The 14,323-nt window shown below is 41.8% G+C and overlaps 2 protein-coding genes across 6 annotated transcripts in view; one reads left to right on the forward strand and one right to left on the reverse strand.

Annotated features, from left to right (window-relative positions):
• Positions 1-12,574, reverse strand: part of Hspbap1 (HSPB1 associated protein 1) — a 51,580-nt gene extending 39,006 nt beyond the window's left edge. For 3 of the 5 annotated variants that reach the window (XM_074073285.1, XM_020183412.2, XM_020183411.2), the window contains exon 1: positions 12,395-12,530. Coding sequence is in view for 2 of the 5 variants with exons in the window: in XM_020183413.2 (XP_020039002.1) it covers positions 12,395-12,458 (64 nt within the window). In the remaining 3 variants the exon portion in view is untranslated. Of the gene's footprint in view, positions 1-12,394 lie in introns of all 5 variants that reach the window. The other 2 variants (XM_020183413.2, XM_074073284.1) reach the window with 2 other exon arrangements.
• A 916-nt stretch (positions 12,575-13,490) lies between these two features.
• Positions 13,491-14,323, forward strand: part of Slc49a4 (solute carrier family 49 member 4) — a 77,904-nt gene continuing 77,071 nt past the window's right edge. Inside the window, exon 1 of the mRNA XM_074073286.1 lies at positions 13,491-14,136. Coding sequence (XP_073929387.1) covers positions 13,794-14,136 — 343 coding nt within the window. The 5' untranslated portion in view covers positions 13,491-13,793. The remainder of the gene's footprint in view (positions 14,137-14,323) is intronic.

Consider the following 14,323-nt stretch of genomic DNA (forward strand, 5'->3'; position numbering starts at 1 on the left):
AAAACACAGAATAGGAGGATCAACTGGGGAAAATACGAGACCCTATCTCAAAAATAACCAGAGCAGAAAGGGCTGGAAGCATGGCTCAAGTGGCAAAGCACCTACCTAACCAAGCAAGAAGCCCTGAATTCAAACCCCAGTACTACAAAAAAATAATAATAACTTCAGACTCTAACCCTCAGAACACTTAAAATTCTCAAGAACAATCAGCTACCCTTCTATTTTGGTTAATCTGTAATTAAACTTAATTCAAACAATTAAGAAAATCTCATAAATAATGCAAATTCTTCTATCACTCAATCTTCTAAACTCATAAAAGGAAGAGCATTAGAGAGGGACTCACTGAAGAACTTGAGTAATTTGTGCTTGTCTAAATGTGAGGTTCATTTCTAAAGAAAATAAAAAATCAGTTTGGTCTCCTCAGACAAGAAGGGCAATGCTTGGAATCCTTTCCTAAGCCCGTGGTGAAGGTGAGCAGGCTCTAAGCTCTCAGTAGCTGACATCTGAGAAGAATCTGTTACCTCTACATGGTCTTCACTCCCCAGGGAGGAGATCAGTGTGAATGATTAGAGGAAAAGAGAAGAGTTGGAGACCAAATGGAGTACAGGAGAAAGAAGGCCCTTTCAGATCTCAATGTGAAATCTTTAAGTGATGTTTACATGTTGAAGAGCCTTTTAAAAGAAAACATTAGGTGTCCAGAAATAAAATTTTCAGTCTTGACCTTACCATGGTTATTTTTGTTTTGTTTTCATTTTTGATTTCTATGAAACAGATCAGAGCCCAACTCTCCCTAAGGGTATTTGCCCAACGATGAGTGTGGCACACATTGTTAACTTTGTGTTAGGTCTTTAGTATAAGCACTCTTTGATGTTTTAAATGAGCAAATCTGTCACAGCAGCACAATGGGCTGCTTGATTCACAACTGACCCTTCCCTGGTGCCTGGCTGCAAGGAACCCTGCAACTACAACAGCTGATGAAGCCACAATTTCTGCTTTTGAGACCTTGCTCGAGTTGCAACTGCTTCAGATGATTGGTAACAGCCCCTGTGAGGTTCACTTCCCCTGCCAAGACAAGCCTCAGTGAGATCCAGACGATAACCCCACCCATCCTGTAGCTATTCTTACTCAGAAGGGGAGGAGAGCAGTTCTTCAGTGACTCAGCAAACAGCTCGAGATCCTGCTTAAGAGAGGCTTGTGATTGGTGCCTAAGTGAAGCTTGTGACAGTTGGAATTTGGACCTGTACAGTAACATGCCACACCGCTCTTCCGGCTATATAAACGGGCTGTTTATTTCACTCTTTTGGGGTCTGTATAGGCGGCTTCCCTTTTGTGCACTGTTTCCCAACTTGTACTACAACATTAGGCCCCAGTAAAAGCCTCTTCCTGATGATCTTTTATTGGCTAATTGGGTTTTCTTTTGTTTGTTTTGGGATTTTCTTTTTAATCACTGATAGAGAAGCTGAGTTGCAGTAAGAACAGACAAAAGCCCTGGGCTTGCAGCTCGAGCACCCAGCAGCAGCAGCTAGAAGCGCTGGACAGTGACTTCAAGGCTCCAGGGGCGCAGCCAGGACGCCTAATGTAGTAGTGCACCTGTGATCCCAACTACATGGAGGCACAGGTGGAATGACTTTGGTCCCAGGCCAGCCAAGATAAAAATCGAGACCCTATGTTAAAAAATAACCTAAAGCAAAAGGGATGGAGGTGTGGCTCAAGTGGTAGAGCAAGAAAAGGCCCTGAGTTCAAGCCCCAATACCACCACCACCAATAAAAAAACAGAGTTCCAGAGAGTGGATGGGAGAGTATGTGGAGACTGTGCAGGACTGAGTGTGGACGGTGAAGAGCTGAGCAGAAGAAACACAGACCTCAGTCACTGGAAGAGCTCCAACAAGTCACCAGGTGTGAAGGGCTGAGGGCTTCAACACCCAAAGCTTAGAACTTTACCCCAGCTTCTGGGTGCTGGGAGCCTAGAGCAGTGAGCCTGACTGGAGCACCTAGGGCCACAAGGCATTCTCCAGGCTTACAGCCATAAGCTCTGACTGAGATCTGGAGTCCTAATTCTTTAGCTCTCAGAGACTAGGGCCATAAACCTCTGGGTTCAACAGCCCAGCGCACAAGCCTCTGGAGTTTAGAGCTGCCAACATGAACAGAGCCGCTCCTTGCTGATTCATGATTTCTGTCTGAACAGGGCAAAAGGACGCTCACCCAGCTGTTTGTGACAGAGGTCTTAATCCATACTGTCTACCAGTGTCCAGTACAAGGTTACCTAGATTGCAATGCACCACACCTTCACGGACATGGAGCACTACATTTTATGTGTACAAAAGTGACGTGTCACATTTTTTAACTTTACACTTTTAAAGTTTTTAGAAGACTGTTGGAGAGGAGGTAAAATTTCTCCCCTACCCTAAGGGTCTCTGGCTCAATTTGACATAAGACAAGTTAGCAAGAAGAAAAAAAACAAATTTTATTAACTTTTACACATGTACATGGGAGCCCTCATAATAAAAATGTAGAACCATAGATGCACAGATACAGTTGGAGTATAACACTTAGATACCAGGTTGGACAGAGCAGTAAATTGTGAAAACATGAAAAAACAAAGGGGCTTGGTTAACTGAAAAAAAACAGGAAGGTAATGGTTAGTTAACAAGGTTGGTTTCTATAGATTTCTGTCTTGATTCCCAAGGTCTGGTTACACTTCCTTCCTCCTGCTACTAGAGGGCACTTTCCTGTGAGAGTTTTAATCTCCTGCTTTTGGGAAGAAAAAGGAAATTCAAAGGACCCTTCTGTATCTCCTTTTTTTCCCAATGTCTCTAATTTAAAATAATCAATATACCAAAAGTGGCATATTTTAATTCCCTACACTATGAAAAGCTATGGTAAAGCTGGAAGTATAGCAGGATGGTAAAGTGCTTGTCTGGCATGAGTGAGGCCCTGGGTTCAATCCCACTGGGAAGGAGGGAGGGAGAACGGAAGGGAAGGAAAAAAGGAAGGAAGTAAAAGCATCAGCTTGTTCTGTTGGGAAAATGAAGAATTTGACTTGAACATGGTATCATATTAATACCACATATTTATAGTGCTCATCTGATCCTCTAAGAAGCCTATAAAACACTGACAGAGAAGATATTTTATTTCCATTGTCCAAAGGATGAAATGGAAGCTCAGATGTCAAATGAACTGGAACTAGGCCTGAGGTCCCTGATTCAAAGTCTAGTGTTTTTCCCATTGCACAATTGTACTTCTAGAGAATTAAAACTGTGCTACCTAATCCAGGGCTGAAAATTTAGAGAAAGAATATGCTCTGAAAAGATACCTAGGCTCAGGAAATCTTAAGATCAATTCATAGGTAATAATCTTTGTGTGCTTGGGAGGGGAAGAATGTTTTGGGGAGTATGAAGGAACATGTTATACACGCAGTAGAGCCTGCTAGTTGTCTACTACTCAATACTATGACAGGAGTACACACACACACACACACACACACACACACACACACACACACACACACTGCCGAGTCATCCTTTTTGCCCTAATCCTCCTCTATTACACATATACTGCTTGGAAAGGAGACATAATGGTTTACCAGCTTGGGAAACAAAAGAAAGGGATAGGAAATTGCAAAGGGTGGTCAAAAAATACAAAGATATCCATATTTGTGTCACTGAACCAACACCACCAACCTTTACCACCTCAATTCTTTTGCATAAAAAAATAACAACAATCCCTTCCAGTCAAGACTCCCGTACCTATAAAGTACTCTGTGGCTTATACTGGATGAATCATGGCTGGTCTGACACACCTTAACATTCTTTCAGTTCTAACATGGTAAAATATTCAACCTTTGAATAATCTGAATCTAGAACTTTCAAGAGCAGAGAAAAGCAGAGGCAGTTTCTAAGTTATCTAGTTAGAATGGAGTAGGAATTTATTTATTGTATTTATCTTAAATCAGAGCCAACAGATCACATGGCTTTGAACATTCCCAAAACAGTTCTCATATTTGGGTAGACATATTCTACAAATATATACACAAATATTAGTAACACAAGTACTATTTAGACAAAATAGCTTCAAAGAAGTAAATTTTTTCTTTAACATAACACTGAAATTTTAATAAAGGTATTTAATGATCTGATCTAAAAATACCAGACATCCCAGAGATTATTCAAGAGAACACCTCCAAAATTAAAATTTGCTGAGAAAGCACATAGACTACTAACTAGTATACATTAAATGCCAAACATTTGCTAAATGAATGAAAAGTGCTATAAAATGTATGTAAGAGAAAGCAGTAAGATGTTCACCGTAACAGAAAATTAGCATATATTACAGAATTTCAGGCTGGATGTGAAATAAAACTAATTTGGTTTCTGATAGTTTAATCAACAATGAACTGGACCATTAAATTAGCAAGTTTAAATCTTACAATTTCCTTTAAAGAAGAATGCAAGGCTACAACGTATTAATTAAATAGCCTAGGGATGTACCCAGTCATTAGATGCCAGGAATCTATGCAAAGAGCTATAAAAACCCCAAAGTAACTTCAATAGCCTTTAAAGGATAAGTGTACTTGGAACTAAACTTGCAGCAAGCAGCAGTTCTAACTAGATGACTTAGAAATTGCTGAAAAACAAATTACTGATCCAGATGTTGCACAATGGTCTTTTCTCCCTTCAAACACAGCATATTCAGTGCATTTGTTATAGCCTGGGTTATAACTAATTCTTGGGAGACAATGAAATATCATCAAAAAGCAAACAGACTTTTTCTCAGTAATTTTTTTAAAAATTAACACAAAGTACAAGATAATTTAAAACCTAATTTCTCTGAATTTGCTAGCAGTTTGGCTTCAATCAATTAATATCTGGCTTAGATTTATATCTGAGATTTAGAATTTAAGTCAAGATTAAGGAACATTTACTAAGTTTCTAGAAATATTGATAGAATATCACAAAGGCAAATACCCTAAAATCAAAATCAACTTATCTCTCATATTAGATGTAATATTCATGAAAAACTATAGACATTAAAAAACTTTTAAGATGGGTAAGGTGGCTGGCATCTGCAATCCCAGCTACTTGGGAAGGGCATATCAGGAGGGTCACAGTTTGAAGTTAGCCAACGTGAAACATTAGTGAGACCTCCATCTTAACAAATAAGCTGGACAGTGCTAGTGCATACCTGTCATCCCAGATACACAGGAGACACAGATAGACAGATTCCAGGCCAAGGGCAAAAATAGATGACTTTATCAGAAAAATAACTAAAAAAAAAATTAAAACTTTTAGAAGATGATACAGGTATAATTCAGAGACTCACCACAATTAATACAGCATAAATTTAAAAAAAAAAAACAAAAAACCCCAAGGGTTCCAAAATGAGGAGATAACTTATCTTTGAATATACACACGAAGATATATGATAGTTTCATCAACCTGACAACTTGTGTGTGTGTGTGTGTGTGTTTGTGTAAGAGAGAGAAGAGCAAAAGAGAGAGAGAGAAAAACAGACAGAGAGGGAGGGTGGGAGAGAGCGAGAACTGGAAATCAGTGGAATGGTAGCTATTAGGAAAAAATAATGATCATTTGGACTATGTCAGAAAACTCTGATGGAATCATACCTAACAAAATGACTGTTCAGTGCTAAAGACTGAACAGTGAAACTTACAACAAAGGTAAGTGTTCACTGTGTACCCATTATTTGAAAATGTCAATACAAACTAAGAAAATTCTCCTGAAAGACAGGTAACACAATGCTTAAATAAAATAATGGTCATAAGTTTTCAAATAGTCATAAATCCTTTGAATGTCCTAACCCAGAAAATTAGTCTTCTCCTCAAAAGATGGCTTATAAATCATACTTATAAACTCAAAAATAATACTGGTCTTAAACCTAAAACAAAGAAAAGTAAATCTGTATTTTAAATGAGGATAAATAGAAAGAATATGTCAAATACTAATGTTCTTTCCAATCTTCCAAAGTAGCTTCAAACTTTCTACCAAAGTACTTTACCTCTAGCTTCCTCTAAATATATTTTGTATAATCCAAAACAAACTGGTTATTTCATCTTATTTTTCATTAAAAATATTCAACAGGACAGCTTGAAAAGATTTTGCACACCCTTGTTTCTAGAAGCACCATCATAATAGTAAAGCAGTGGAAACAACCCAAATGACCACTAAAGACATGTATGGAATATTATTCGGCCTTGAAAAGGAAGGACACCCTTGACACATGGTACAACACAGATGAACCTAGAAGACATAATGCTAAGTGAAACAAACCAGTCACAAAAAAAGATAATATTGCACAAGTCCCTTTATGTGAGGCAACTAAAGTGGCAAAACTTAAGAAACTAAAAGCAGAATGGTAGTTACCAGCAGCTGGAGGAGGAGCAAAGAGGAAGTAGTTAATGCATACAGATTTCAGATATGCAAGATGAAAAAGTTCCGTAAATCATTTCACGTCTATGTGAATCTACTTAACACTACTGAATTATACACTTAAAAATGACAAGATGACACTGGGCACTAGTGGCTCATGTCTGTATTCCTAGCTACTCAGGAGGCAAGATCATGGTTCAAGGTCATCCCAGGCAAAACATAAGACCATATATCAAAAATACCCAAAGGGATTGATGGGATGGCTCAAGTGGTAATGCATCTCCAACAGCAAGGTTCTGAGTTAAAACCCTAGTAAAAGATTAAGATAAGCCAGGGACAATGGCTCATGCCAATAATCCTAGCTTACTGAGGAGGTAGAAATGAGGAGAATGACAGTTCAAGGCTAGCCTGAATAAACAGTTCACGAGACCCCCATCTCACCACTAAAAAGCTGGGTGTGGGGTGCACACCTATGATCCGAGCTACGCAAAGGGTAAATAAGAGGATCACAGTCCAGGCCTGCCCAGACATAAACTCAAGACCCTGTTCAAAAAAGAACTAAAGCAAAAAGGACTGCCAGTGTGGCTTACGTGTAGAGCACTTGCCTGGCAAGTGCAAGGCCCTGAATTCAAACCACAGTCCTGCCAAAAAAAAAAAAAAAAAAAAAAAGATTACTATGTCCCCTCCAAAATCAATGTGACAGTATTAAAAGGCGGTATCTTTAAGAGGCAGAAGGTCATATGGGCTTCTCCCTCTTAAATGGGATTAAAGACCTTGATACAAGAGGCTTTGAGCAGCACTAAGTTAATTTGCTCTTCCCTCTTCTACCTTGTGGCCACAGTGTTCCTTCCCTCCAGGATGTAGCAACATGGTGCCATTTTGGAAGCAAAGAACAGTTCTCATCAGACAAGGAAAGTCAGATCCTTGATCTGAGATTTCCTATCCTCCAGAACTGTGAGAAAAAAACTTCTGTTCTTTATAAATTACCTAGTCTATGGTATTTTATTATAGCAACACAGACTATGACAATGGTTAATTTTGTTTTTGCCATGACAAAAAATTCAACAGTATTGTCTTTCTGATTATCCATCATTACCAAGCACAAAATACTGTAGCTGCATTATGAATTGCACATGTGCTCTCACATGGGAATTTTTTACTTTTTGAGTTTACGCAAGCTTTCGTTTTCTTTAAACTCCTCTGCCTGGCCCCCTTGTAAAAATTGGAACAAAAATGACAAGGCGAATGTGATGTCTTCAACTGAAGGGAAGCAAATCCAGTCACATAAGAGCATTAGCTCTGTGTAAAACTCAAGCCCCTACAACTCTGGAGGAGAGATTTCCTGGGGAAGGACTCGAAGAAGTATACCAAGAATGCACTCAAGGCATAAAGCTGGTATAATTTAGTAATATCAGTCTGAAGAGGCAGAATGGGACTCAAAGAACTGCAATTTTAACCCTGCTGAAATGCTTCAACCAATGTTCAACCCTGGAAATAACATCTCACACTCAGAATTTAAGTTGCTTCTTGACAGTATGTAGTTTAACCTTTTTTAAAAAAAAATAATTTCTTAGTATTACTTCAAATGAAAACTATCATATCCTTGAAGACAAGCTTGTTACTCTAACATCTGTGATGCTAAATAAATATTTTCTGAAGAACTGAGCAAGTAAACATTCATACCTCATTTTTAGTGATGTATTGAAATTAACCACGTTTTCTCTACTATTGCATAATGAGCTATTAAGCATAACTAGCAACAGTCTCAAAAGGATCAGTTTCAGATTTCATGCTGACTTCCATAGTTCTCTTTCCTGTATCCATCATTTTGTCACTGACTCCTAATTACCCCCAACCCTAGAGAAACCATTCTAAATCTTCTTTACTCTCAAATCCCCTAAACTCCTCGAATGTCCTCACTTTTGTGGTGCCTTGCTCTATTTTTCTAAAAAACCTGAAATCCATGATTTCCCACTCCTTCACTCCAGCATTTCTATTTCACTCTGCTGTTTTCAGAACAACAGACATAATGATTCTCCTTTTTTCCTTCTTTCTGTCACCACTTCCACTCTAAGAGAACCAGTCTGCAACACCTTCTTCGGAATCTTCCACTCCAGTAGGCCGTGGGGTTTATTTTTCTCATTCCTCTCCTCCTCACTTCAGCAGAAATGACCTCTCCCATTCATTCCCATCTTCAAACTATACCAGACCTTCAAGAAATTACCTGACGAAGCACAGACCACTCTGATTTGTATTAGTTCTTTCTCCTCTCAGCTACCAAAACACTTACTGTGTACAACATTTACATCCCAAATAATTACATCCTGCCTTGTGGATATATTTTATATATAACTATTTTTAATGTGTGCCCTTCCATCCCCAAATGATAACATTTACAAGTTATTTTAAAGCAAGGACTGTCTTTTGCCTCACTGCATGAGACTACCTTTTTTATAATGTGCACTCAAATATTTTCTGACAAGAAAGTGATAATATCAAAAAACTAGAGATAGAACTGCCATATGATCCAGTGATACTGCTCCTGGGCATCTGCCCAAAAGAACGTAAAACAGGATACAGTAGAGACACTTGTACACCAATGTTCATCGCAGCACTATTCACAATAGCCAAGCTTTGGAAACAACCCAGATGCCCTACAACTGATGAATGGATCGTGAAATTATGGTATATATACACAATGGAGTATTCCTCAGCCCCAAGGAATGGGGTTTGAAAGTAAATGGATGCAATTAGAGGACTTCATGTTAAGTAAAGTTAGCCATGATCAGAAACACAAAAGACACATGTCTTCTCTCATATGTGGTAAATCCAAAGATAAACATATACACAAAAACAACATGATCATATACAAACTCAGTTGCAGAACATGTTTGTAACAGTGAAACTACTCTATGGAACTCGGGGAAAGAGAGAAGGAAAAGAGAATGATAGAGCATCAATAATATTGCATATCACAAGATGTGAAGGTAGAGGATATGAGGATGTGTACTGAAAGATGCTGAAAAATGGGAGATGGGAGGTAAAGGGGTAAGGGAGGGTATTTGAAGGGATTGAACAGTCCAAAGTAAAGCACACCCAGAGAGGGCATACACTGAGACAACACTTTGGACGTCAACTTAAATATTAATTATGAAAACCAAGACTGTAAAATAGGCACAGTGTGCATGGGGTGTATGGGGGGGTACTAGTGGGAGGAGGCAGAATGAAGGAAGGAGATTAAGGTGACAGTTAAGGTAGATGGGCTTCATAAACTTACATGAAACAGAACTAGAAAACCTCTTGCAATTGCTTTAAGTGGGGTGGGGAGGGGGCTGAGGGGGTGAGATGATGGGGGCAATGTAACTAATGTACAATGTAAGTCTAACCAGAATTGTCACTATGAAACCCTCTGTATCAGAATATATCCTAATAAAAATTTATTTTAAAAAAAGTGGTAATAAGTTTACTCAAAGATAAACTTTTCTATGACTCTCGCCATATTCATCATTGCAGTTATTTAACATATGTATTCTTCTTACCATTTGTCCATACCAGCTTTGTCTAATCAAAGGCAAAGTCTTCTCTTAAGAAGGATTCTGCCCATGAAACTTATTTTGTAATAATATTAACCACAGTCCCTAAAGCGGTGTTTCTGGAGAAAATAACAATTTAAAACAGGATCCAAAGTATCACAGATAGGATTGAGAGGATCCTTTAATGCAAAACTTGAAGCTACCTACAAAAATATGTGTACATGCTGCATTTTACTAGGGAGCAAAGCCATACTTTTCATCAGATTTTTTTCCCCTCCTTAAGACTTCAGATTAAAATTTTCCTCAAAAAAGTTGAACATAAAATTATCATGTTCACTTTTAGATTCCACTTTTAGATACATGCCCAAGAGAACTTAAAACGTTATGTTCTCAAAAAGAAAACTTACACGTGAATGTTCATAGCAGCATTATTTATAATAGCCAAAAAGAAGAAACAATCCTAATATGCACTAACCCATGAGTGGATAGACAAAATGTGGGGTTCATACAATGGAGTATTATTCAGCTAGAAAAAGAAAATTAAGTATGATACATGCTACAATATGCAAGAATCTTGAAAAACACATTAAAGAAGCCAGCCATAAAATGCCACATATTGTATGATTCCATTTATGTATGTCCAGAACAGACAAATCTATAGAAAGAGTAAATCAATGTATACCAGGGGCAAAGGGGAGTGATTGTTAATGGATACCAGGTTTTTTGGAGCAGTGAGGGAGGGGTGATGAAAATGTTTTGGGATTATAGTAATGATGGTTATACAACCTTGGGAACATACTAAAAACCCACTGAATTATACAGCTTAAAAGAGTGAATTTTAAGGCACATGAATACTGTAAACAATAAAAACCTCCTCTTTCCTAGCTGCATGCCTGATGCCTTCTTTTGTGTCATGCCTAAGCTCTGTGCATTGCAGGATGCTGTATTATAAAAAATCTGGAGATGGCAGTGAGGGAACCCACAGTGATGTTTACATAGGCTGATCTGGTAAGGTCTCAGGTGTTGATACACTTTGAAATCTGAAGAATATGTGAAAAGCAGAGGGGGATAAGTGTCAGTCACATCACTGCTAGAAATCAGCCCTGAGCCCAGACCAAGGATTTCTGTAGAACATGGTCAGTAATTTGTTTTATTCTACATCCTAAGTGCTGCTGAATGGAGAAGGGGCAGGAGGGGGCACAATATAGAAAACTGGGACACAAGTCAGGAAAATAAACTAGTGAGTTAGAAAAAAAAAAAATACACATGATTTGGATTAGAGGATACCAGAAGATAAAAGTAGATCAGACGCAAAGTTGCTTTACTTGTAAAGTCATCAGCTTTACAAGAAATGAAAGAGACAAAAGTTTAGGAAACTGTCACTGGAAAAAGTTAGAAAGTAGGCATACTACAGAAACAGGATCAGAAGGATCTCAGGCCCTTAATGAGTGACTATTCAAGAGGTTGGTCATTTTTAGTTTACATTGTCATCAATTAGTACAGGATTTTTTCCTGCAAAGTTCAGCCAGACAGGTGTAGGTGCAAAAAAGAGCAAAACACTGGGTTCCTAAGTTTTTTCTTTTTCCCTAGCATAAAATGCAGGGAGTGATAACAGTGTATTTTCAAGGAAGAGCTTATAATGATAAACTATGACATGACATAAGGGGGTGCAGTGGACAGAAAATGGAAGGATCGATGCACTGGAGGTGTAACTGGAGGTTCCTGAGACAGTTCAGGAACTGTCTCTCTGAAGCAAATAAGCAAGTGAGCTATAAAAGTAGGAGAAAGTAGATAGTAGGATGCTGAAAATGGGCAAAAAATACTCTGGATCAAGCCTGGCGCGGTGGCTCAAGCCTTGTAATCTTAGCTATATGGGAGGCTGAGATGCGGAGGCTTGGTCAAGGTGCAAGGGCAGGCCAGGCAAATAGTTTGCAAGACCCCATCTCCAAAATACACAGAACAAAATGGACTGGAGGTGTGGCTGAATTCAAACCCCAGGCCCACCCCCACCCCCCCCAAAAAAACCATCTCTCTGGATCCCTAAGATGCAGAACTGCCTTGGATGCAGTGCATGGAGCAATCTTTCACTAAATGCTAACAGGGATCCCTGCTCGTCGTGGACCTCCAAAGCTCACCCATGCGCTAAACCAGGTTTCCACAGAAAACGGATAAAACTCACAATATCTGTTCACCAAAGTCCCAGGTGATTTCCATTTGCCTTAAAGGTGGTCTCCAACACATTCAACGCACCCCGTGCATGCAACAGCACGTTGCAGGATGTGGGAATACGGCGCCTGTACAACGGCCAAAGACCTGGATGCCACAATTTGAGAAAAGTCCCATTCACTAAAAAAAACAAAGTCACTTTCCTCAAGGCCTAAAGCGAGGCCCAAGACACCTGGGATGAGGCTAATGCAGGCAGCCACGTGAGTCACGGGCACAGGTTGGCAGTAGGTCCGACCTCAGCCTGGCACCTACCTTCCGCCCCTGCAGTTCCAGGAGCCAGGACCGAGTGAGCACTCTGCGCCGAGCCTGCAGCCATGGCTACGGCAACCAGACGCTGCACAAGTGGACGCTGCAGAAATAGGCGCCTCCAGGCACCAGGGCCCTGGAGCAAGTCGACCCACCGGAAGGACCTGCGCGTTCCTCCTCCTCCTCTGCCGGAACCGACCCTCCCTGGGTCACGTGACGGCGCGGGGCGGGGCCACGCGCGTTTGTTTTGATCCCTGGTTGTTGGAAGGCATCAAACACGTGGTCTGGGTTGTGGCGCTTTCTACCTTTCCCAGAGCTTAGCTTCTTCCGCGTAGTGTTAACTTCGTATCTGCTCCTCCTCCATCTGTAGTCAGGTTCTCCATTTGTGCCTTGGCTTTTGCCCACGCAATAGGATTAGCGTTTTAAGGGACATTTATTTTGTGGGGCTTCGGCTGATGGGCTAGGTTGTGTGCTTGCGGGCTCTGCGGCTATTCCTATGGCAGGATCTGGCTTTCTGCCTGCCTGGAAATATGAACCTCGGAGTGTCCTTTGCTTGTGTTCGCGACTCTGAGAGCCAAGTTGCTAGACTTGGTTTTTCAAGGACGCTAACAGCTGTCAAGACTTCTGGATTGTGTATCAAAACAGACAGCCTGGTCAAGAGACCAACAAGCTCCACTTTTTTTCCTGGGTTAACTCCTGTTCTGGTCACAATCATAACAGGAGATGGATCTACATCACTTTAGGGCAAATCTCCCAACCTTCATCAAGATAATCATTGCTTGCCTCATAAGTGATAGTCAAAATGGGTAGAAAGATTGTATCTCTCAAATCTATGAATGAAACTGGCCAGTTTATGATCTCACTGGATATGTGACAGGAAAAGACACAAAAATGGTTTTCATGACAATCTCCTGGGCCCCTCCTACATCTCAATCTTACTCTATCCTTACCTACAATTTCTGACGTTATAATCCCCATAATAACAAAAGCCCAATATAGAAGCAAGCTTTAGGTTGAGTGGGCTGAGGTCAGCGAGTTATTAGGCACATGATGTAAACTCGGACACTTCCTCCAGCAATCTATGTGTTGCTTGCCCAACCTCTGGGCCATAGCCTCTCTGGGAGTCCCGGCCTAGCCGCGCGCCTCGCTCTTCCCTTCCTCTGCGTCCTCGCTCGCTCACTCGCTCGCTCGCTCGGGGACCCCGGCTGCTGAGCCCCGGCCTACCCCGCAGGCAGGGCGGACACCGGCTTCCCCGCCTCCCGCTGGCCCGCTCGGGCGGCGCAGGCGCAGAGGCGCGGTCGGGAGGCGGAGGGCGACCCCAGTGGCTTGGGATCCGGGCTCCACCGGCCGCGTCCGCGGCCACCGGGCAGCGCCGGGAAGGCAGGACCGGCGGGCGGCCGTCAGCATGGGCTCGAGCTGGAGCAGCGAGGAGGAGCGGCAGCCACTGCTGGGACCGGGGCTCGGGCCTGGGCCGGGCGCGGCGCGGCGCCGGGAGGCGGCGGCGGTGCTGCCCGCGGTGGGCGCGGGTCCGGGCCCCGGGCGGGTATACGGTCGCCGCTGGCTGGTGCTGCTGCTCTTCTCGCTGCTCGCGTTCGCGCAGGGCCTCGTGTGGAACACCTGGGGCCCCATCCAGAACTCGGCGCGCCAGGCCTACGGCTTCTCCAGCTGGGACATCGCGCTGCTGGTGCTGTGGGGGCCCATCGGCTTCCTTCCCTGCTTCGCGTTCATGTGGCTGCTGGACAAGAGAGGTGAGGGGTCGCTCTAGGGTAGGGGGGACAGCCCTCCTCAGGGCCCGCCATCCTCTCCCTCGCCTTGGCCTTAGGGTATGTGTAAGGTGACTTGAGTGTCCATGGCATCCCATCCCCAACTGAAGAACCCTCTGTCCCCAAAGCGACAAATACGGGGAGTCTGCTTTGCAAGTATTTGTGTTATTAA

This window comes from Castor canadensis, chromosome 5 (assembly GCF_047511655.1).
Source record: "Castor canadensis chromosome 5, mCasCan1.hap1v2, whole genome shotgun sequence".
NCBI classification, from domain to species: domain Eukaryota; kingdom Metazoa; phylum Chordata; class Mammalia; order Rodentia; family Castoridae; genus Castor; species Castor canadensis.